The sequence below is a fragment of the Megalopta genalis genome, chromosome 9 (genome assembly GCF_051020955.1).
Source record: "Megalopta genalis isolate 19385.01 chromosome 9, iyMegGena1_principal, whole genome shotgun sequence".
In the NCBI taxonomy this organism is placed as follows: Eukaryota; Metazoa; Arthropoda; class Insecta; order Hymenoptera; family Halictidae; genus Megalopta; species Megalopta genalis.
This window is the reverse complement of record NC_135021.1, coordinates 13,066,200-13,090,742: the sequence shown is the minus strand read 5'-3', so window position 1 is coordinate 13,090,742 and position 24,543 is coordinate 13,066,200. Positions and strand designations below refer to the sequence as shown.

At 39.5% G+C, this 24,543-nt stretch overlaps 1 protein-coding gene across 11 annotated transcripts in view; it reads left to right on the top strand.

Moving 5' to 3' along the window:
• Positions 1-24,543, top strand: part of LOC117220757 (uncharacterized) — a 376,568-nt gene that overhangs the window by 228,149 nt on the left and 123,876 nt on the right. For all 11 annotated transcript variants that reach the window (XR_004490342.2, XM_076524407.1, XM_033471026.2 and 8 more), the window contains 2 exons: positions 3,108-3,156; positions 12,025-12,280. Coding sequence is in view for 10 of the 11 variants with exons in the window: in XM_033471026.2 (XP_033326917.2) it covers positions 3,108-3,156; positions 12,025-12,280 (305 nt within the window). In the remaining variant the exon portion in view is untranslated. The remainder of the gene's footprint in view (positions 1-3,107; positions 3,157-12,024; positions 12,281-24,543) is intronic.

Genomic DNA, 24,543 nt, shown 5'->3' with positions numbered 1-24,543 from the left:
CTTGTGATTCAGTACGATTTGTGCAACGATTTCCAAGGAACGCGCAAGAGATAATCCACCCGCATTGTACAATTAACTTAATGTTTACACAAAGTATACGGCCCGCGTACAGCTGCGAACGAATCTCGTCCGAGGTTTCCAGAAGCGAGAAAGAAGGAAAAGAAGGCCGGAACGCGAGAAGAGGACAGAGGTCAAAGCGTTCCGGTGGAGCGAACAAAGTGAGAAAAGCACGATTAAAAAACAGCGCAGCAGAGCTAAAGGACCGGGAACGAGAGGGCCGTTGCGGAAAAGGTGTGAAAGAATGAACGAGTCCGGGAAAGAGTCGCGCGGCCCGTAAAAAAATCCTGCAAAACGCGGAAAGAAGTTTAAGAATCTACGCGGGGACGGTGCAGAAAAATCTGCTCCGGCGACAAGAAGTCCGAGCGGACTGCGCGAAAGTCCGCGAGAATGTAGTGAGCCGGAGAAAGAAAAGAAGTTATAGTCGATGTAACCTATGACACTGGGAAATAAAACGAGCTCTGGGACGAAAGACGCTAGAGGAACGACAGGGTGTCCGAAAATAGTCGGAACCTGCAAACAGGTTCGACCAAAATGCGACGCGAAAAGTCTGCTAGCATTTTGTAGGTTGAGAGTGTTTGCCTCGTTATCTTGTTTAGATTGCTATGATATTTCAAGACATTTTTTAAATTCTAGACATTTTTTTCAAGAGAGCAAAGTTCGCTTTTAAATTAGAGGGAGGAGACTGTTGTCGAAAATTAGCCAATTTTTGCGCATTCATTCATTCAAATCGAGTAACTACAGGGTGTCCGAAAATAGTCGGAACCTGCAAACAGGTTCGACCAAAATGCGACGCGAAAAGTCTGCTAGCATTTTGCAAGTTGAGAGTGTTTGCCTCGTTATCTTGTTTAGATTGCTATAATATTTCAAGACATTTTCTAAATTCTAGACATTTTTCAAGACACCCGAAAGCAAAGTTCGCTTTTAAATTAGAGGGAAGAGACTGTTGTCGAAAATTGGCGAATTTTTGCGCATTCATTCATTCAAATCGAGTAACTAAACACATTTTCTTAAAATGCGAAAAAATAAAAATTCTTTTTCAAGTGAAAGACAGAAGATTAACGATAGCTGCTTAAAACTGGTATTTTCTTCTCAGAGTAGTTATTTCTACGCCATTGAAATCACGTAAAAACAACGATCTTCTCGTAAATTGTAAAGATCATAAAAATTCGTTTCCACCAAGAATCGTATCGGTGTCAGTCGCTCGACAAACGTCTAAATTCGTGTTAATCATTAAAGCGCGATATGCAACCGAGAATATTGCTTCCCTCGTCTGTAATTCTCCGTTCCCCGATTCGAATCGGCCGATTCCTGCGGATTCGAAGAGCTCGTGGAAAATGTCCCGTGCAAATCCCACGTTGCGCAACAATTAATTTCTCGCAGCGAGCGGCGGCGCAGGGGGAAGGTAACAGATTCCTCGATAACGTAACCGAACGATCGTTTGCGTTCGTCTCTCCGCTGGCTCGGGGCGGGGGCGTTCGTTAAGGAAAATCCGAGCTCGGTAATGGCGGAACGTCGCGTCGCAAAAACGCCGAACGGATCGGCGTGGAACGGGACGGCTCCCTGTTCGTTCTAATTGACGGGGCCGAGTCGCGCAAAGTGCTGCTCAAAGGGGCTCGCAGTCGATTCCGTATGCACCCCCGCGAAAGGGGTTGCGAACTTGTTAACGCGTGCCGCCCTGCAGCAGAAACGGAAAAAATCTCTCCGGCGGCGACAAAGGAATCGATAGGGTGCGGATTCCTGTGGAAGGAGCTTGTCTTTCGGCAACCTGGAGGAAACCTTGTTGCCGGAACGGATGCGAAAGTTTCGCTGCGAAATCGTCGAAATCTCTATCGCGATCTTTAGACGAGCTGCGACTCGATCTTTTCGATTTTACCACTAGCGACGCTAGTAACTAGCTAGTTCCTTTAATAACGACGTAAACCTTTTTTACATATTCGTTATAATTAAACTGCGAATTTTGTGCATTTATAACGAAAATGAGTTGATGAAACACGAAACAGTGACGCTATTAGGAACATTTAACAATTTGATTGTATTATTTAGAACTTGTTAAAATTATTCAAAACGGGAATAAATGTTTATGCAGTTCCCGTCTCTTGCAACTAATGCGTACAATTTTTATTTTACACAATGATCCGCAGTCTAATTGTAATCTATGCTTGGATTATGAAATTTCTAGTTTTTATAATTTTGGTGATCTAAAACTGAATAACATAAAATCGACCACCTTGATCATCGAACCGAATAATGTAATATAAAAAATTTATAGAAGCTATAATAATAATTGAGTGGATTAGACTCATAGTGTGGCGTGAGTCATATTTTTCTAGTTGCAAGAAACGTGAAGTGTCATCGTTTACCGACCGAATTTATTGTTAAGATGATTTGGAGTTCAGTTAATTTGAACAAACTTTATAATTGATTTCACTTGTCTATTGAACATTTTGACATGTACAAATTACGTTTTAAGGCGTAAGACAAAATTTTCGAAAATGCGAATGTTTTTGATTATAATTCACTCAACTTTAAATATTAACTATAAAATTAACTATATTATTTAATATAATATAATTATTTAATAATATATATATAATTACTTAACAATTATTTAATATAAATATTTATTAATTAACTATATAATTAACTACACAATTCCATATTTCGCATATTATAACAAGTTTCAGGTCTTATCTGAACAGTGCGGAAACGAGAGAATGGAAGAAGAGGAAGTGTGACGTAAAATATCTATTTAGAAAATAGTGAAATTGTCGCGTTAAATGCGGCGATGAAATTATGACGCGCGAGTTTAATAAAGCATTGAAATGGTTGAGTTGCCGCGGCGCGGTGGAACGAATTTAATTGAATTTATTCGCGCCCGTTCCTCGTAAACGGCACCGAATGAACGACCAAAATTGATTTAGATATAATTAATAATAAACGTATCGGATAAATTTTCCGTGTTGCCTCTGCCTCCGGTTATATTTTATTGCACACGTGTGAAGGTATCGAGACAGTTATTTCATGAACCCCGTATCTTTTTGTTCCAGGCTCGACCAGCCGGTGACCAGCTCGACGTCCGGAATGGACAGCAAAAAGGTTCGAACGATACTTTATTGATACGTTGCCTGTCGAATCAGCACCTGGGAAAAACTGCGCGAGATTAAAGCGATCCCTCTTTTCTTCGGATTTCCTTTGTTCTCCAATCGATCATTCTAGAGATACTCGAGCCGTTAATAATACAGCTGGATGTATGTACAATAGCATTCGATGAGAGCAAGATTAACCGACTAAGTATAGGTATTACTGCGGGTTTTCTATAAAGGCGAACTTTGACAAAGAAAATAAGATCTTTTACGCCATTGACAACTTCAGCTCTACTTATTATTCTTTAACTTGAATATTTACTTCTTCTCAAAATATTGGATTTCTTTGTCAAAGTAATGATTACTTTATCGAAAAATAACGCTAAAATGAATAGTTTATTACTAATTACCAAAATATAAATGCCTTTCGAATCAGCGTTCACAGCTGTCACTACGAATATTTCATAAGACTCAACGCTTTCACAAGCTTCCGAATATTAAATGTCAATAAATGAATAAAAACTGCGATTGCTGTTACTTGCATGTCATAAATTATCAATATTAAACACGTATAAAAATTATAAAATTAATTTTTAGAAGATTACACACTGTAAAATGTGTTAGATTTTATTACTTTTATAAAATACCGTAGAGTATTTGGGGCGTCTGCAGTAGTACCCCAGTTCTCACGTTAGCTAAAAATATTTCCTAGATTTTAGAGAGTCGTAGTAATCACTATAGTGAACATCTGTAAGCTTTCTAATTTTTCTGAGCTGTGCAAAAATTCGAAATGCACGAATTTGCCACAGCAAGAACCGTCGAACGAGAATGTTTAAAGTAACGAAAATATTTCTCTCAGTGGACTAGATTATGAATCCAAGTATTGAACAATGGGGAAAATTTATAATGTATTTTAGTCTTCCGTTACGTACACCCCCGGAATAAGTATGTGGTTGGTTTTGCAGCCGGAGTTTATCCATCAGTTGATCATGTCCGACTTACTTCAAACGGAACTCGTACAAAATCAACCGCTGGAAATTTCAATTCACGTTGAGGCAGTTTCCAGAGACAATTAAAAGATATCTTAGAACAAGTCAGAGCGTTCTTTGAAAAATGAATGAGAAAAACACGAGAAATAATCAAAGAACTATCATAAGGTAGAACTATCTTAACACTTTATCGACCGCTAGCCTATTTATCGGCTTTTCGATTGCCAATGTTTATCGATCGCTAGCCTATTAATCGGCTTTTCGATTGCCAATGCTTATCGACCGATAGCCTATTAATCGACTTTTAGCTATCGACGGTTTTCGCTTCTTTACTGTTTTGTTAGTAGCTGACCTCCTGTATGCTGACCTCCCCATATCCTTATGAATTATAATTATAATAATTATTATTATTTATTATTATTTTTAAAGGAATAAGCACAACACAATGAATAGCGAAAATTTAGCCGGTACTGGGAGCAAATGCGCGCGCGACTAAGCCAGTCCTTACTGAGTGGCAGCCTCAACCACGACCGGACGATAAAGTGTTAAAATGTTCATCGGGAAGAATCTCATAAGAGGAACGTGGCAAGTGCCATGTTCACGTTTGCTAAAAATGCCATTCCAAAAATCGTTTGGAACATGCAGAACTATTGTTAGAACGTTTATCTATCTTCGAACGTTTATCGGGAACGTTTACAAATATAACAATTAAGAATTCTCGATATGATGGCGCTAAAAGATGTTGCAGGAACAATAACCGTTTCACAGAACTGAAAATAATGCCTTCTGCAAAAAGAAAAAAAAATACGAGCTCTACGCTTTGCACCGTCGCACACGCTCGCGAGAAATCGCTGTCCAACAAACTCGAAGTTCGAACTGCAATTGCCACTCGGATATAAAAGTATGGCTTATTTCGTCGTTCTCACCCCGTAGAGGCATCATCGAGGTAGCCAATCCGCAAGTTAAAACCTTCCCACGGACAATTTCGATTTTTAGAGTTTTAACCATGATTTCGGGCTTCTGTACGACTGTGGGCCCGGCGGAAGTCGCAGATAATCGATACCAGCGATACGGGTTTATGATGGTTGTAAAGGTTTCCAACGGTCTGATACGGGGCTCCGTCGAGGTTAACGGTGTCGTTCGAAGTTAACGCGATCACATCGGCACGATAAGAGAGCGGAGTTAATGCAGCTGCGCGAGTGATTTCGCGGGGACCTCGAACGTTTCCGGTCGCGTCGTTCGTCCGATTATTAACTCTTTGCACTCGGATGTCGCCGACACGGCGACGCTAGATTATACCTTTTAAGGTAATCGTGTTAAATACATTTTGGCGGCAGTTCGATCGTCGTGGAAGTAGAAAAGGAGTGGGGAGACGTTTCGTCCGGGGCCCGCTAGAGGACTCATCTTTTTTTCTTTTTGAATAAAATTTATTAATATGATTAACAAAAATATACTATTACAAATACAGTTTATCACTAGACTTATAATAATACTTGGTAGACATGTTCTGTTGGGTAGTCCCTGCTTAACTTAACAAGCTTAACCTACTGTTCAGTCGTGATTGATGCAATCTTTTACAAGATTGCAGAGGACTCATCAGTAAGGCTATCCTAGCGGGCCCTTGCCTTAGACGTAAGGGTAGGACGAAGTCTCGGTGTATATATAGGGATCGGAACGGATCGGCTACTAGCGGGAAGAGGAGCCCTCTGCTGGCAGGTCTGGAGGTAGCCGCCACAACATAAATAAATGTACAAAATCTTTCATTTATTAATTCCTATACAGGGTGTCCCAGGTTTTAATGTTAAAACTTTGTCAGTATATTCTATGGCACAGAGTAAGAGAAACATGTTATGCAAATGTTGGTATATACAACGTTACTCACACACAAACACACACACATGTCTACAGGGGCAATAAATAAAGGTACAACCCCGAGCCTCATAAATGCAGGTACAAGCCCGACCTTCTGAAGGAATAGTATAAAAGGACTGCACGTTCCAGTGCGAGTAGCTACTTCCCATATAACTACAGAGGCGTTCGTCAGCCTAGAAGACGATCAGTCAGACAGTATCTCCGCGACCTCACATACAGTCACTCTTCTTCACACAAAGTACATTTTATATCCGCTAGATGCTTTATTAAACACTGTATCATATTTGTATTGTATTATTAGTGAATAAACAATTAGCAAATCCCAACAGTAAACATAGGTCATACAGAGCTTTATTAAGAAGTTATAACAAAAATTCAGAATAGGATTAATAATGCGTTCAATGAAATGAAAGAGAATAGAAACGAAATTCGCACGGTCAGAAATTCGATCTTCGATCGATGTCAACCATGTATTGTCAACAACGGTAGACATTTCGAAATGTATTAATAAACACAGCTTACACAAACACACGGCATGTGCTGATCTATTCAAGCCAATGCTCACGGTAACAGCAAGTTGATTACTATTCCTATTCTGAATCTTTGTTATATTAATTTAATAATTATTAATTATTAAGTTAATGTAGTAAGAAAAAAATATTATGTAAACATAGGTCATATAGAGCTTTATTAATAAGTTAATCTAACATTAACTTAATAATTTAGATTAACTTATTAATAAGGCTCTATATGACCTATGTTTACATAATATTTTTTTCTTACTTTGTGCCATAGAATACACTGACAAAGTTTGAACATTTAAAACCTGGGACACCCTGTATAATGTTCACAGCAGAGCAATGATTTTTATTTTAATTCAACTTTGTACAACGGAATCACAATCTTGGCAAAATTTGCTCCGAGTTGCTGGCAGGTATTTATTTTTAAAAACATCTTCCGAGTGCTAATGGTTAACACGTTCCGTGTCACGTGTACCATCCATGGTACACGCTTGCATGTTTACTTAGTGAACTGAACAAATTGTTTACAAGAAATTTAGAACCGAAGAATCAATTTCCACCGCAAGAATGGGCGTTGATAAGTTTTTGTTACGTTGTTATGTGTACGAGAATTAATAATTGCACCTAATACATCAAGTTTTAGTAAAATATCAAAGTGTGAAGATTCGAGTAAAAAAAGCTCGGCACGGAACGTGTTAACCTTTCGCGAGCATCTTCGATACGATGCCGCTCTGCACTCGTTTAATCATAGTCATTAGTCGACCGATGCGATTGTTTCATTTGGACAGAGTTGGGAAGTCGAAAAAAGACCTGTCAATTTCTTGGGAACATTGCTGACAGGGTAGATAGAGGTCTGCAATATTTTGTTAATGATTAGGAGTGCTAGAATTTTCGGACTGTCGATCTCAGTAAACAACGTTTATTATCTATCGTAAAGACAATATTTCGCGCTTTTAGGAATTTCACCGTCGTCTCTAACAATCAATTAAATCGACGAAATTAACCCTTTGCACTCGAAGTTTTTTTTTGAGTCATATTACCAGCAACTCGAAGCCATTTTAGTGAAAAGATCATATTCACATGTAAGTTCATGACATAAGCATTAAAAGAAAAGTCATCGTTGTATGTTATTATTTTTTAAATTGTTTATGGATACAAACGTCATTTGTCACCAACAGCGAAACATCCTATAACTAATTTTTACGATTTGTTTTTGTTCTTATGTTAAAAACTGAAAATTATTTACATTGTCTCCGTAGCGGAGCCCTCGAGTTTGAAGACAAATTTTAAATGGCTCCGCTCCGGAGCCCTCGAGTGCAAAGGGTTAATATAAACATTCCGAATCGGGAAGCGATTGTTCCTCGGCGATCTCCAGTAAAATTTTTCGGGGGGATACTCCTCCGAGTTCGAAAGTTCGATCGAAATGTCATTAAACTCTTTGATCCGGACCACTCCGTGCGTCCGCTTGATCGGAAGTTGCTCGCGTCGCGAATTGTCGACAAATTAGATCGGTTCCGACTCGATTTTTCGAGACGGTTCCCGATTCTCGGTTCCGATCTAATTGAGCAAAACGACGAAAAAATCGCTCCCGGAGTTCGCGAACTCCGCGTGCCTCGGCGAAAGACTTTTAATTCGAGGAGAAGACAAGTGTTTTTCCAGAGAAAAATCGGCGGGACGCGATCGGGTCCGGCATCGTTAGCCGGAGTCTCGGATTTCCCGCGGAAAATCGAGGAAAAATTGAGACCGGTCGGTTGTGTGTTCGCTGACCTCTGCAGTCGGAGCAATCAATCGACTTAACTGAGTTTCTAACCTGACCGGGTCGGGTCGGGTCGGGTCGGGTCGGGTCGAGCCGGGCCGTCTGGAATTATTTACCGGAATTTCGGTTGCTTCGTGCTCGATCACAGACCGAGAGTGGCTTTGTTAACATTGCGATCGGAGGATTGCATCTTCCGACGTATAATTCGTTTCCCGATATTGTTTAAACTTTCCGAGTTTCGGGAATTCAAAGTTCAAAGCGCATTTGATGTACTCGAACAGTATAACAAATATCGACACGGAACGACCGGTATTCCGTGCACAGTAGTTGATATTTTAATTAAAAAGAATATCACACGGTACATCGTACAATAGTCAGTACAATGCAGTTCGATTTCGTGTTGCGGAAAGGTTTTTATTTGCCAATGAAAGGAAAAATATATCGTTTTATTGCAAGAGGACAGGTGCCAACAGTTATTGATCATTTCAGTGTCGAAATTGAATAGTTCGCGTTACAGGTCTATCGAGTTGCACGAGATCCTATTGTGTTTTTAATTTCCGATTGCAATCGTATACAGAGTTACACAATTTTATCGTCGGACATGATTCAACCGACTCACCTTTTGTATCGTTACATCCGCGACCTACTCTCTCAACCCGTAACCGGATTATCGTCAACCTACGGCAATGTAATCGTTTAAAGACTCATGCGATCCTCTATTACCTCATCAAATTTGCAATGTTTCAACGTAAATTTACTTGCACTCGTCAATTTCGAAATATGCAATATTTGCTGAATCAATAACTGGCGGTAATTGGCAGTTCGGTCGAGGGTTAACCCGAGAAAGATAACCTACGTCGCAGAGGCGCCTGCGAAATAAACAACTGACTGCACCGTTTTCATAGAGGTCTAGTGATTTAAGTTTAAAATTACTTAAAATATAAAAAAATATAATATAAATGCATCTTATTTTTACAATAATGCCAAACCTTTAAAATGACTAGATTAACTTAAATAAATATCCATTGTTAGTATAAAATTGACGCCTTAGAAAAGCATGCGCCTCTGAAGCGTATGGTTATCTTTTACGTACGTTGTCATATGGTTATCTTTCTAGGGTTAAACTAGTTCGCTCGAGAAACGAATTTGTCGGAAGGGTAATGACCGATGTCAACGTTTGTTGCTTTTGCCCCACCGTATTCTCCCCGTCACTGAATATTTATTAGAAGAAGTTCCCTCGGTAAATGTTTACCTGATCTACCTACCGCTCTTCACGGCGATCCTAAATCAGACGGCTTCGTCACGAAGCCCGCCCCATTTACACGCATCTCCCCTCTCGATAGCCATATTCAAGTGGCCATTTACACCATGGTTTATGTATCTATCCTCCTTTCGACAAATTCTTCTTATGTTTTCTTGTCGCGGACTGTTTGTGCATGTCATTTATACTATAGGTAAACTTTAGTTGTTAGACTATGGGGATACAGTAAATTCTCCCTAATTCGCGCTTCGATTGTGCACAAAACTGGACAATTTGGGAAGAGGAGATACGATTATTCGATTGCGGCGAATTTTGCGGCTCGTTTTTGTAATTACCGATTGTCAACAACTGTAAAAACGAGCTGCAAGGCTCGAATAATCGTATCTCCTCTTCCCAAATTTTCCATTTTTTTTACTGTAGAATTACTACTATATATATAGTAGTAATTCTACAGTAAAAAAAATGGAAAATTATAAAAATATATATATATATATAGTAGTATAGTAGTAGTATAGTAGTATAGTAATATAGTAGTAGTATATATATATACTATATAGAATTACTACTATATATATAATACTGTATTACTCTACTGTAGAATTTACTGTAGTTGTCATGAGTTGATGGGGGTACAATTGTCAATATTGCACATAAGCATATATGTATAGGTTTGAGATTCGAAGACTATTTGATAACCAGAAATAATTGTTAAACTTGCAATCTTCAGAGACATTTGAGCGCGAATTCCAGAAATAACTACAGTAGTTTCTCCCGGAAATGCCAAATTTCGGGTTGCTATGAATTCCCCGCGCTAGTTCTAAGTGCGTATTAGGAAGAATTTACTGTAGATGTCATGAGTTGATGGGAGTACAATTGTCAATATTGCACATAAGCATATATGTATAGGTTTGAGATTCGAAGGCTATTTGATAACCAGAAATAATTGTTAAACTTGCAATTTCCAGAGACACTTGAGCGCGAATTCCAAAAATAATTACAGTAATTTCTCCCGGAAATGCCAAATTTCGGGTTGCTATGAATTCCCCGCGCTAGTTCTAAGTGCGTATTAGGAAGAATTTACTGTAGATGTCATGAGTTGATGGGGGTACAATTGTCAATATTGCACATAAGCACATATGTATAGGTTTGAGATTCGAAGACTATTTGATAACCAGAAATAATTGTTAAACTTGCAATCCCCAGAGACACTTGAGCGCGAATTCCAGAAATAATTACAGTAGTTTCTCCCGGAAATGCCAAATTTCGGTTTACCCCGCGCTAGTCCTGCGCCTATGTAATTTATTGCTACGTCGATGCCAAGGATCGACGGAGTTCCTGTAAGACAATACAAAATGTTTACAAAATGTTTGGGTGCGAGTCAGATAAAACCTACAAGCCTTCGAATCGTGTCTTGTGGTCTCCGAATTGCTTTCGAATCGTGTCATGTAGCCTCTGAATTGCAAAAAATTAAAAATGAAAAAGTTAAGTCATCGTTTTTATTCTAACGTTACTATGTATTCACATTAATATATACACCGGCATGCTGGCTGCTGCCTTTTTTTGCCAACTGGCGACTGCCAAATCGCGACTTAGTATTCTCAAATCTGCCGGTTTCAATTCCGATCTCCGAATATTTCTGGGTTAAATTACTGTATTAAGTTTGCAGGACTGCTTGCACCTAATAAACAATTATATTTATAATAAATAATTATTGAGTTCGCAGAACTATTCAAAGCCCGCAAAAGTAATTATTGAGCCCCTAGGATTACATGAATTCTTGAAAAATAATTATTAGGCTCGTAGGATTGTACGAACCCTTGAAAAATAATTATTAGGCCCGTAGGACTACTTCCATTCCAGAAATAATTATTGAGATCGCAGGACTGTTCGAACCCCGCAGAAATAATTATCGAGCCCGACTATTTGGATTGTCAGAAATAATTATCGAATCCGACGGACTATTTGGACCGTCGGAAATAATTATTCAACCCAACGGACTATTTGGACCGACAGAAATATTTATCGAGCCCGGCGGAAAATTTGGACCGACAGAAATAATTATTCGTCCCGACTACATGGATCGTCAGAAATAACAATCGAGCCCCGCAGGTCTATTCGAATTCCCAGAAATAATTATCGACCTCGCAGGCCTATTCGAACTTCCAGAAATATTTATCGAGCCCGCAGATCTATTCGAAACCCCGCAAATACTTGAGTTCGTAGATCTATTTTCATCACCAGAAATAATTTCGCTCGCAGGATTATTTGAACTGCCAGAAATATCTGACAATTTACCCCTTCCTCCCTCCCTTAAAATAATGATTAAACCCGAAGACCTATTCGAAGCCCCAGAAACAGTGCTTTAGCTCGACAGGACATCTCGCAGGATATGTCTCGGCCAGGCCTTTCGAACAGTAGAATGGGCTCGAATTGCGCGACGTCAGGCAGCAATTTGCTAATGGAATGTAAACGGTGATTGCAGGTTGTCCAGGCGGCGCCACTTCCCGTGCCTGTGCAGGTGCGCAGCAAGAACGATGGCTCGGGGGTGGTGGCGGCGTCGGTGTCGGGCGTTCGCAGACGAAGCGGCTCGCAGGGTTTGCGATCGCCGGCCGCGAAGAGGCCACTCTCAGCCCCGGTCGCCCTTCAGGGCTGGCTACACAAACAGGGCTCCGAGGGTCTCATGCTCTGGAAGAAACGGTGGTTCGTCCTCTCCGAGTACTGCCTCTTTTATTACAAAGGTCAGACTTACTTTCTTTTTCTCTCTTTCTTTTTCTCTCTCTCTCTCTCTCTCTCTCTCTCTCCCGTTTTCTTTATTCCGACGGAATTACATGTCGTCTCCCTCCGCACCTCCTTCACCCTCTGCTCCGTTTCGCCTGTTCCCGCGACAAAAGCGGAACGAGGAGTGACAAAGAAAAGAAAATGCACTCCTATCTCCGGTTTCTTCACGTTCTCGTTTTTCCCTTCGCGCATTCTTGGCACAACACCCCGACACTCCTGACTCGTAATTCCGACGGCTGTTCGTTCGATGTACGAAGAATTTCGGTCCCTTTTTTCGATGGGACGTTTCGAGACTGCTTTCGATTAACAGGGATCGATCGGATCTAACTAGCGCGAATTTGACATTTTCAAACATTCTCGAAGAGAACAGTTGATTGTCCTTGTTTTTGAGCCGTTGGAAAGAGAAATGGTGTGGATCAATGTAAGTCAAAGAAGATAACTCGTGGACTATGAAGGATGAATGAAACATTCTGTAAAATACGATAACAGAAACAATTGTTGCAATAGTTTTATGTTAGCCACTTTCAAGCTTTAACAGAAAGTAATAAGAAAAGATCGAATGAAATATTAAATTAACATACGATTTGATAATATGAAATCAACTTAGCAAAGAATTCAGTTCTCCATTTTTACTTCAACGCTAGATTTACGGAGCACAAAATACAGCTGATTTATATTAGTTTATAAAATTTAACAATCAGATATTTACTCTGATTTTTAACAAGTGTTATTGTAACATTCGCCGTGAGTAACATATAAACTGAACAAATAACTCATAAATGTATCTTTACGATATGAAGAATCGTAAATTAGAAAAAAACCCATCATTTTGACGGGTTCCGTAAATCTAGTATTAAACGACTCGTTCATGCATTCATTGTCGATTAAACGTCTTAATTCTTTCACGATAGAACGATATCATCAGTGTTGCAAATATATGTATAGGGCCCTTTTCGAGGTACAACATAGCACTTCATTTCATTCACACGAGCTCGACGGGAGACAACCAGTTTTTCATATAATCGGGTGTCTACATTCATCTTAACAGCCATCTTAAGTAAAAGAGCGGGACTCGCCGCACACTATGACAACCCACACAGAAAAGAAAAGCCATATACGTATATTAGTTTTGGAGGTTTACATCCACTAAAACTGACGCTTTAACCCGAGAAAGATAACCTACGTCGCAGAGGCGCCTGCGAAGACTGTTGATTTTTGTTAATTTTTCATAGAGATCTAGTGATTTAAGTTTAAAATTACTTAAAATATAAAAAAATATAATATAAATGCATTTTATTTTTACAATAATGCCAAACCTTTAAAATGACTAGATTAACTTAAATAAATATCCATTGTTAGTGTAAAATTGACGCCTTAGAAAAGCATGCGCCTCTGAAGCGTATGGTTATCTTTTACGTACGTTGTCATATGGTTATCTTTCTAGGGTTAATATCGAAGTGTGCAGTTCTCACAAGTGGAAAACTTAGATTCCGAAAAGACTAAACTTCTGGGCTTCGGTTGTAGAAATATCCGTTTTGCAGTTATTGCGGAGATATTTGCAATATTCGGCCAGAGTGGTGTCAATGTCACGAGCATGACGTCAGAACAGTCACAACAGTCTGCACAGAGGAACGATTAGGGAAGATTATGCAAAACAAAAATTTTACGCACCTGTTGCAAGAAACAGGAGCTGCGTAAACGTTGATTTCCGTTTTGAATAAATTTCACGAGTTGTAAACAACGTGATCAAATTACAGAATTTTTGTAATAGTATCAGTGTTTATTTTCATTCAGTCATATTTGTCGTAAATGCATAAATTCCACAGTCTACCGATAAATAAATATCCGCAAGAAGCAGTTGTAAATTTTCATAGATAACTGTTGTAGAATGAAAGGATACTCAAAAGTACTTTATTTAGAGTTACAAATTCTACTCCAGAACATTCGCGTATCCAGTAAAATAAGTGATGGTGATATATTGCAAAACTACAGAGATACAGAAATCTGGTGTTGGTGAAATCCCGAGGTGACAACCTCACGGTTCGGTGTCTACTTTTGAACTGTCGTCTGGGCCCACCTGGGCCTCTGTAGGCAACGGCTCACCCTCGCAAGGGGCCATAAAACTGTTAGGTGGGTCATCGTTGAAATTCCAACAATAACAATAAGTACGCGTAGCAAAAGAGATGCTAAACCGCCGGGAACAGTACCGGAGAAAATATGGCGGATCTCTTAATCGTCCATGGTAACCATCAGCGGAATGCGTATTCCGATAAGAGGATTGCGATGGAATTAACAATTTTTCATTCTGGAGGAGCCGGTCTCGCGGGTACGGGAAGACTTTTGGCACGGCTTCAACCCTCATCTCGCTGCACAGCCGTTGCTTTCCAGCGTTTTACGCTCGACCAATTTCCGTCCCGGCCTCCTACCACCTTATCCCCTCCCTCCTGCAACGGCACGTCCTTAAATCTTTTCCGGCAGATCGTTTCCAAGGAACACTAATTGCGCGAGTTCCTCCGATTGCGTACTTACGTGGAGCGCGTCATCTGATCTCCCTCTTTCTCGCTCTTCTCTCTCTCCCGAGAACCTTGATTTTCCTCAATCTTCCCGCCACGTGAGTTATTCCCCCTTACGACGAAATTTATTTAACACCGCTCCGGAAACAGACGCCTAAACCCGGTGAAGAATGTTGCCCCGACGGGGCTGGATACCGCCGGCGGTTGGAAAAAATAGAATTTGCTTTTTTAATCAATTTCGCCAGAGTTCCCGGTGCACAGCCTGCACCTCGAATATTTCGAATATATTGTACAGGACTTGAGTAGATTTTTTGGAATTTTCGATAACGAGATCTTCGAAATGAAATGCGAAATTCGTCGAACTTCTCTGGCACCAACGGTGCCTTTCCACTTTAGATTGCTGTTATTTCTATAGTAATTAATATTTTTGAAAATCCTTGTGCTGTGTGTCGAACGACAAATTGTTATCTGCAAATCGATAAAAATTGTTCAATGTTAAAATCCCAGTCGCTTGCAACGATGACGCTTAGCAATCGATGCCGTAAGAAATAAGGTGACGAAACCGGCACAGTTTTTTGAATGATTCCGCTATTTTGTAACATTTAAACCTCGGATAAATTTGCCTTCGTAGCCGAAAGTCGTATTAACACGTTCCGTGCCGAGCTTTTTTTACTCGAATCTTCACACTTTGATATTTTACTAAAACTTGATGTATTACGTGCAATTATTAATTCTCGTACACATAACAACGTAACAAAAACTTATCAACGCCCATTCTTGCGGTGGAAATTGATTCTTCGGTTCTAAATTTCTTGTAAACAATTTGTTCAGTTCACTAAGTAAACATGCAAGCGTGTACCATCGATGGTACACGTGGCACGGAACGTGTTAATCGATAAGGTTGGAATTTCTCGTAAAAAAATCGCACTGGAAGAAATGCACGATCTGCATCTGTTCGCAGTCACCTCAGGATGGTTCGTTCACCTCTCGTGAAAGAATTAGAAAATAAAATAGTGTAGCGAATTCGGAACAGAGTACTTCTAAGCGTGATCACCGGATAATGCTGTTTCTCTTGCTATCGCGTTGCTTTTTTCCCCGGACAGTTTGTCGTCGCTCGCAGCTAGAGTCTGCCAGCGCAAGTAGTATCGGACAGTAATTGGCCGGACGGTGGCGGTGGCCAATTAACGACGCGCCACTGCCACCACTGCGTTTGTTCCCTGTCACCGTGTTATCACCAAATTGCTATCTGACAATAGAGAAATTAACATGCAATAGACGGAATTGTATACCGCATAGCCGGGATGTACCGGGTGGCTAACCAAACGCAATCCGCATAATCATGCCTCGCTTGTTTCGCAGAACGATCTTCTTCGCCGTGTTCTGCGCATCGATTTCTATTCATGGGTAATTTTGCGATTCCATTATCTGGATGGCGATATTTAAGCTGATTAACACTGGAGCTACGAAATCCTTAATATGACTAACGCAGTTAGTCAGTTGGCCACAAAAGTGTTCGTACACCTTTTAAATAATAAGTAAACTAAATGATAAATAATAATAAGTAATAATAAATAATAATAAATAATAAACTTTTACAAAACTGAACCAAATGATTTGAATTTTTTTAGGTGATAAAGGACCAGTCTACTAGACGATAACTAAAAAGCTTTCTTTTTTAATTTTGCTATTACTTGGAATAAAAAGAAAAAAATTAAAAACCCTCGTTTTTTAATTCTTTTATCTGAGCCTGTAACAAAAATTTAAAAAATGCCTTCTTAGAGCCTTAGAGCCTTCTCGAGCTACAGGTGTTGAAGGATTTAAAAAACTGCAGATTTCTTACAGTTTTTAGTCAAAATCGTGATGAAACTCATAACAACGTGAATCGATTTCGATAAAATTTTCAATATGCATATAAGTCACCGAGATCTATGAAAGACACTTTTAAAATTTTCGTTATAGGCTCAGATGAAAAAGTTGTAAACGAGAGATTTTTATTTTTTTGTCATTCCAAGTTTATAGTAAAATTAAAAGAATCAGCATTTCAGCTATCGTCTAGTACACTAGTTCCTCTATCATCAAAAAAATAACTCAAGTCATTTAGTTCAGTTTTAAGATAGTTATTGCATTTTAAAAGGTATACGAACACTTTTGTGGGCCACTGTATATCATAATAGTAACAAAATTGGTTTTATTTGAACTTCGAACGATTTCTATTATAATATATGCTTGTATAAAAAAGTTTATTGAAAGAAAATATCAGAAACCAGTTATTTTGATCGACTTAGCAGTTCTAGTCTAAACGCTGATATTAACCCTTTGCACTAGAAGCTGTTTTAATCTGAAATCCGGAAATTCTGACCTATAGTATATCTATTTTACACGATTTATAGCAACTTATGGGTGCTACAATAACTGTATTTTTAATAGTTTTTTTTAAAATATAACTGTCAAAATTATACAGGAACGTAGTATAGTAATCTTAAACATTTTGACTGTCGCGTTATTGCTATGTGGGTGACAGAATTATTTGCCTAGTTTTGAAAATTAATTTGTACGCTAACCTAATACTTCATCCTACCTTCATTAGAATCCGCAAGACATAACGACGTTGTCGAAATTGTTGTCATTATACTACTTAATTTCTCAATTTTAATTTGACTAAATAAAAGATTGTCATTCTATGAAATTTTTTGGGTCAGAGTAGCCGCGCAAGTGCGAAGGGTTAATTGGTCCCTTTACGTAGATGACGAAAGGGTCGATCTTGTTTGTCGTTTGCGAAAGATTTTATTAGTTCAATTTTCCATCGTCCCGTCTTGCGACAGTGTTTTATTTTCCAAAAAAAGAGCTCCATTTAAGTCTATCAAACTCGTTGAACTCTCGCGACTCGGTCTGTTCCATGCGATGAGATAAATTAGGTTTTGAGAACAGGCTGACAAAGGTTGAATAGGATTAACCCTTTGCCCTACAACCACGTCTGAGAGACGTGGTCGGATAATCGGGCCAGAAATTATTATCACATCCGAGAGACGCGGTAAAAAAAAACGGGTCAGAAATGAGAGCCGTGGTGCATTAGTCGGGCCAAATATAAACATAACTAGTTAGGCTCGTGTTAGACTAGAGAATACGTATTTTGCGGTTTTTTTGTTTTTCGTTATTTAATTATTTTATTATTAGCTAAAGGAGGTGGCGCAGGAACCAGCTTGATGCGTGCTGCGATTTTTACGATCTTTAATTGTTTACAGTTCATACGAAGGACAAGCGATTTCAGTGAAATTTTTAACATGTATACAATTTAAAGAGATCTACGAAATAAATTTTTTAAATTTTCGTTGTTGGCTCAGACAAAAAGATTCAGGAACAAGAGTCTTTTTTATTTTCTTTCATCATTCTAAGCAATAGCAACCTTTGAAGAAAGCATTCTAGTTATGGTCTAATACACTGGTCGCTCTATCGTCAAAAAAAAAATTCAAGTCGTTTAGTCCAGTTCTAAAAAAATGATTGCGTTTTGAAAAGTGTTCGAGTATTAGTTAAATTCACACGTTTCGTGTAACCATAAAAAGACTCGGCGTGTGACCGATCTCGTTGTTGTTCGTGGTACACATTATCGAAAGTTTAATCGTAGAGCACAAGGGGTTAACACGAAAGTCACAATTAATCGCGAAAATCGCTGAAGAATTCCGAGCGTCCTCAAATCGGATTAAATCCCGAAAAGGATACTAACGTACCACACAATAGAAGCGAATAGCGGCGTAACTAACGACTATTTCTCATCAGCCTGAAAGTTCATTAAAACGCGAGGGATCGTATCGAGCGAATAGCTAGACGGTCGTGTATTTACGGATACCATCCACCGTTCGCCCGTTTATTGTCGCGAATATTAAAATGCGCATTAAGCGGGTTTACGCCCGGATGGAGTAGAACGCGTCGGTAAATTAATTTCCACCGGCGGAATAATAACCCAGACACGCGTTGTTCCTATTGTGTGTCCTCGTCATATAATGTCGTGTTAATTAACGCGATTCGCGTGCGCGTAAACGGCTCGCTCGATCGTTCTCGTCAAAAGAACGGAACAACGAGACGAAAATCAGCCGATTGTTCCCCGATAAACACGTCCGAGACTTGTCCAGCCTACGACGTTTTCAACCGCGAACAAATTTACTGCATTTACGCTTTGATACGCTCGTAACCCCATCACGCGTCAATCAATTTATTTTCGTTAACATGTGCGTTGAACAAATCAAACACTGTTGTAGAATGAAAGGATACTCAAAAGCACTTTATTTAGAGTTACAAATTCTACTCCAGAACATTCGCGTATCCAGTAAAATAAGTGATGGTGATATATTGCAAAACTACAGAGATACAGAAATCTGGTGTTGGTGAAAATCCCGAGGTGGCAACCTCACGGTTCGGTGTCTACTTTTGAACTGTCGTCTGGGCCCATCTGGGCCTCTGTAGGCAACGGCTCACCCTCGCAAGGGGCCATAAAACTGTTAGGTGGGTCATCGTTGAAATTCCAACAAACACGAATCTGAGATTCGAATGGCCTCCTCGATGCTTAATAATATTTGCGTCAATATTGTAAAGAATACATACGATCATAAATGTCACTCCAGAATAAAAACTGTTTGCGCGTTCATTTATAAGAAACAGGAATGAAACGAAAATCTGTTCGGTTCATCGATCATTTTAATATATTGAAATGAAAAGAATGGAAAAAAATGTCGATATTTTCCAATTCTCTTCGTTTATTCATTACATTAAAATTCGTCTCTGTATCTTTATAAAAAAAAATGTAGAACATCTACAGTCTAACATAAAATTTGTCGACCGATTTGATCATTCGAAATAGCTCAGTAATATATGAAGCGGCATACGAACATAATTTTCTTAAAACATTACGTATCACGTAAGTGTTCAACTTGAAAATTGTAGACTTTCAGAAATTATGAAATCACCGCTGATACGTAATGTTTTAAGAAAATTATGTTCGTATGCTGCTTCATATATTACTGAGCTATTTCGAATGATCAAATCGGTCGACAAATTTTATGTTAGACTGTAGATTTTCTACATTTTTTTTTATAAAGATACAGAGACGAATTTTAATGTAATGAATAAACGAAGAGAATTGGAAAATATCGACATTTTTTTCCATTCTTTTCATTTCAATATATTAAAATTATCGATGAACCGAACAGATTTTCGTTTCATTCCTGTTTCTTATAAATGAACGCGCAGAAGGTCTACAATTTTCAAGTTGAACACTTCTTAATCAATTGTTTAACAGCACTCATTATTTGAGTCGTGCACCAACTAGTCGTCGCCAATAACATTATCTGATAATTTAATTTGGGATTATCGTGTAGGAAAAGATTGTTCAGATTTCTCTTAGTATAGCGCAGTAATTGAACATTCAGTTAATATATTAGGTCTACCGGAAAGTTCTGTCCGATAGTGTCACTTCAAGTTTCAATCCATACGCACATGTTGATTTGAGACATATATGACTATCTCTCTTTATCATTGCATTTACACACATGCGCTCTCCTAAATAAACTGAAACAAAGATGTCTCATGTCATTATTAAGTGAGACGCGATCGTGAAAACATGGCTACCGATGATAATGCCAGACCACATGCTGCTTTGGCGACTCGTCAGAAAATCGCAGAGCTAGGCTGGGAAATTCTGTCGCATCCGCCATACTCCCCAGACCTAGCACCCTTCGATTATCACTTGTTTCTCTCTTTGCAAAACTTTTTACAGGAAAAGAAATTCAAAACTGAAGCTGATGTCAACCAAGCACTAGTCGAGTTCTTCGCCTCTAAAAATAAATCATTTTTGAAAAATGGCATTTACAAGTTGCCATCACGCTGGCAAGAAGTCATAAGTCACGATGGAAAGTATATTCTACAATAAATATCATTAAATGTATGAAAATTGTGTTATATTTCAATTCAAAAACGGACAGAATTTTCCAGTAGACCTAATACTTCCGGTAGATAAAATGTTAAACTGCGAAAATACACGAACATTGGTAGGTCTCAAGACTTCCATGTTTTTCCAAATATTTCTCAAAAATTGTTACCACTTTTCTCTTGTCTTCTCATTTTCCACATTAGCCTGCAGCATCCGAAACAATAGCAACGCTACTAAACGTCGAAACGGTGCGTTCGAAGGGTTCATATTTGTCATTCACTGTTCGAATTCAGTTGTCGACATTTTCCAAAGAAAGTAGGGAAGAAGTTGACACGAGAATCGAGGTTCGCGATTAAAACGGACCCGTGGCCCGGTTCGTGCGACGTCCACGGCGAAATTTATGGCAGTTTTTCCTCCCGTTCGCGCTGCTCTGTCCACGGTTCTTCGTCGGTGATTTATGCTCACTCGCCCACCCACCCATCCACTCCCCATCCCGGCCTGCGAGCCGGCCGCTGCTCGATATCTAACGCGTGTCAATTGCGTTCGAGCCTGTCGGAACCGTCGAATCGAACCTTTCGATTTGTCAGGCTTCTGTCGCATCCGCGGAATCATTTCCACGCCTGTGTCCGACCCCGTTCCTGCGATCCGAGTCGGTTCGATCCCGACGATCGATCGCGACCAGGTCCTGGAGCCATTCGCTGGAAGCCCCTCGTCGTATGATAATGACGTTACCGCCTCGAATAGAAACCTTTCAACGCTCGAAAGTATATTCAGAGGAATGGGTGATTTCACTGGTCTTCCCGCGTGTGTGAACTGTCACGCGAAGAATAAGTCTCATCATCGTTGTGATTTCCTTCTTTTACCGCGTCCTTTATTGTCAAGAGCTGGAGGATGACGCAGCAGGTGTTTTAACCCTCGGCACTCCGGACATTTTTAGATTACACAAGCAACCCTAACTGCTCGATCGACGCTGTTGAGAAGCAAATTTTTACGGAGGGAACTCTGGAAATGGTCGTGTATTTATCTGGTTTTACAGTAAATTCTCTCTAATCGACGCTCGGATTTACGCAAAAGTGGGCAATTCGGGAGGAGCAGATACGATTATTATTTTTTTTATAGTTACCGATTGTCAGCAATTATAAAAAGGAGCGTATCTGATGATCGTATCTCGTCCTCCCGAATTGTCCATTTTTGTGCGCAATCTGAGCGTCAATTGGGGAGAATTTATGGTATTTCTTTTATCAATTGCGTTTTTCTTACGATGGAAATCAAAATAATATTGATAAATATTATTGAAATAAAAATAAATGTAACAAAATAATATATCTATTACTAGACTGCGGACTTTTAGGCGAAATAAAAATTGTTCGCATGAATTACAAGAAACAGAAACTAAGTAGAAATTGATTTTTCCCTTCAACGAGATTTGATGAGCTAAAACTAGTGCATTGACGTTCTCGAACACTTTTAACCTATCCGCTGCTTTAAATCGCATCAACACATTTTTGCCATAACTGCATAAAATCCGTAGTCTAGTTATTACTATTGAGCAACGGTCTATGATCGATGCAGCTACGTTTTACGGTTCTTAATCATTTGCCTGATAGAACGAGACAACTTCTGTTTCCTGCACGTTTTCGTTTAGTTTCTTTCTTAACCCGAGAAAGATAACCTACGTCGCAGAGGCGCCTGCGAAGATTGTTGATTTTTGTTAATTTTTCATAGAGGTCTAGTGATTTAAGTTTAAAATTACTTAAAATATAAAAAAATATAATATAAATGCATTTTATTTTTACAATAATGCCAAACCTTTAAAATGACTAGATTAACTTAAATAAATATCCATTGTTAGTGTAAAATTGACGCCTTAGAAAAGCATGCGCCTCTGAAGCGTATGGTTATCTTTTACGTACGTTGTCATATGGTTATCTTTCTAGGGTTAAACTTTGACAGCAGAAGAATCAAATTTTGTTTCAACGTAGAAAAAAAGCATAACATTCATATTTGGTAGACCATGCGTGAAATTTTCATCGCGAGTCTGACTCGTCGTAGCGCAAGAGGTCAAGTGGATTGTCGTGTTTGTTGCCTTTAGGTTGTTCAATATTTCCAACGCACCCCGGCCAGCGCTACAAAAAATTTAGTAAGACACGTTTTCTTTGAAAATGAGTTACGCAGTGCAAACGTATTTTTTTCATAGGATCTTTTCGTCGAAAAAACAATATAGTCGATTTCTTCAGAAACAAACAATAGGTAGCAGCATTTATATTGACAACGGAACGACTAGATTAATTAATCAAATTAATTTGCGTCCTCTAAAAACGCATTGCCATTTTTTTCGTTCAAGTATTGGTTAAGTTCATTTTTATTTGATCTTGTGAAAAATTGAAAATTTCTTGAAGATTGTGCTTTGCATTATTAATGGCATCGTTTACAGCTAATTTGCAAAATCCTTATTTGTCTCAATTTAAAGGTCAATGGACTTACAATGGACTTACAGCCGAGCATATAACGTATAATCTCAGATGCGATAGTAAGACGACGACGAAGACGACGGTAGAGCATCATTGTTCGCGATGTCTGACCAAAGACGTGCCTATTCTACTTCTCCTCCGCCGAAAAGATGCTCCAAGATATCAAACTTCAAAATTTGTTCAGAGACACCGGGAGTGTCTCCCAAGCTTCAGCTTCTCAATGTCTCCGCTGATTCCACCCGAGGAAACTGTAATAGATCGCGGTGTCTCCGATTCCACCGTTAACAGAATCATCTGAAAAGAGCCACCGGCCGCAGAAAAGATAGTTCGCAAGTCCCATCGTCGGAATTGCCTCTCGACGAAGGAAATTCTCTCGACGCGCGTTCTCGATCCGACTCTCGTTTTCTCGTGGTCGTCGACAGGTTCGTTCACCGTCTCGCTCCGAGTCTTAAAACGATACTCCGCGCATTCCGCGGTCGACAATGCTCGTGCCTCTCGCAGCAATCAGCCTACCATGGTGCAGCGTGTGCAGTGTACGTCCATTGAAGGCACCCCGCGTCAAACGATTCCGGGAAGATCGTTTTGTCTGGCTCTCTGCGGATCCATTCCGACGAGGCAGCCAGCCACGCGGCCGGCATGCAGCCCGCGCTTCATCCCGGAGAGCTCGAAAAAGACGAGGCAAGAGGGTCGACGTACTCGCTCATTAATGAGAAATATTCATCCGACTTGGCGGCGCGCGAGCGCGTCACGGTGAAATCCGCGCGTGAAAGGGATTCGGAGCCGAAAGAGCGCCGCGAGTGCTCGCGAGTGCACGGAATGCCGTTGAAACCCTCTCGGAATCTCCGTCTTGCCACGGCGAACCCTGCCGATCCCTGTTTCATCCTTTGATGCCACGGTATGCGGAATTTGTGCTTGTAATAGCATCGAGCATTGTTTTTTCTGGCTCTGTCCGCTGAAATTGCATCTGTGTTTCGCCATTATTCATACTATACATAGAAATACCTGTATGGAAATCTGCTGAAAATAGCTTAATTTTTCATTGCAATTTATTCGTAAACGGGAGTTTACGTTTATTAATTGAACAAATTCAGAAGTCACAATGGTCTTGAAATAGATTTGCGAAATACGGTAAATTCTTCATCAGTCAAGATTCAATTATCCGTTAGTTTGTAAACAAAATTAGACAATTTGGGCAGAGGAGATACGATTATTCGAGTCTCGCGGATCGTTTTTATAGTTGTTATGACAATTGGCGATTATAAAAACGAGCCGCGAGACTCGAATAATCGTATCAACGCTCCCCAAATTGTCTAATTTTG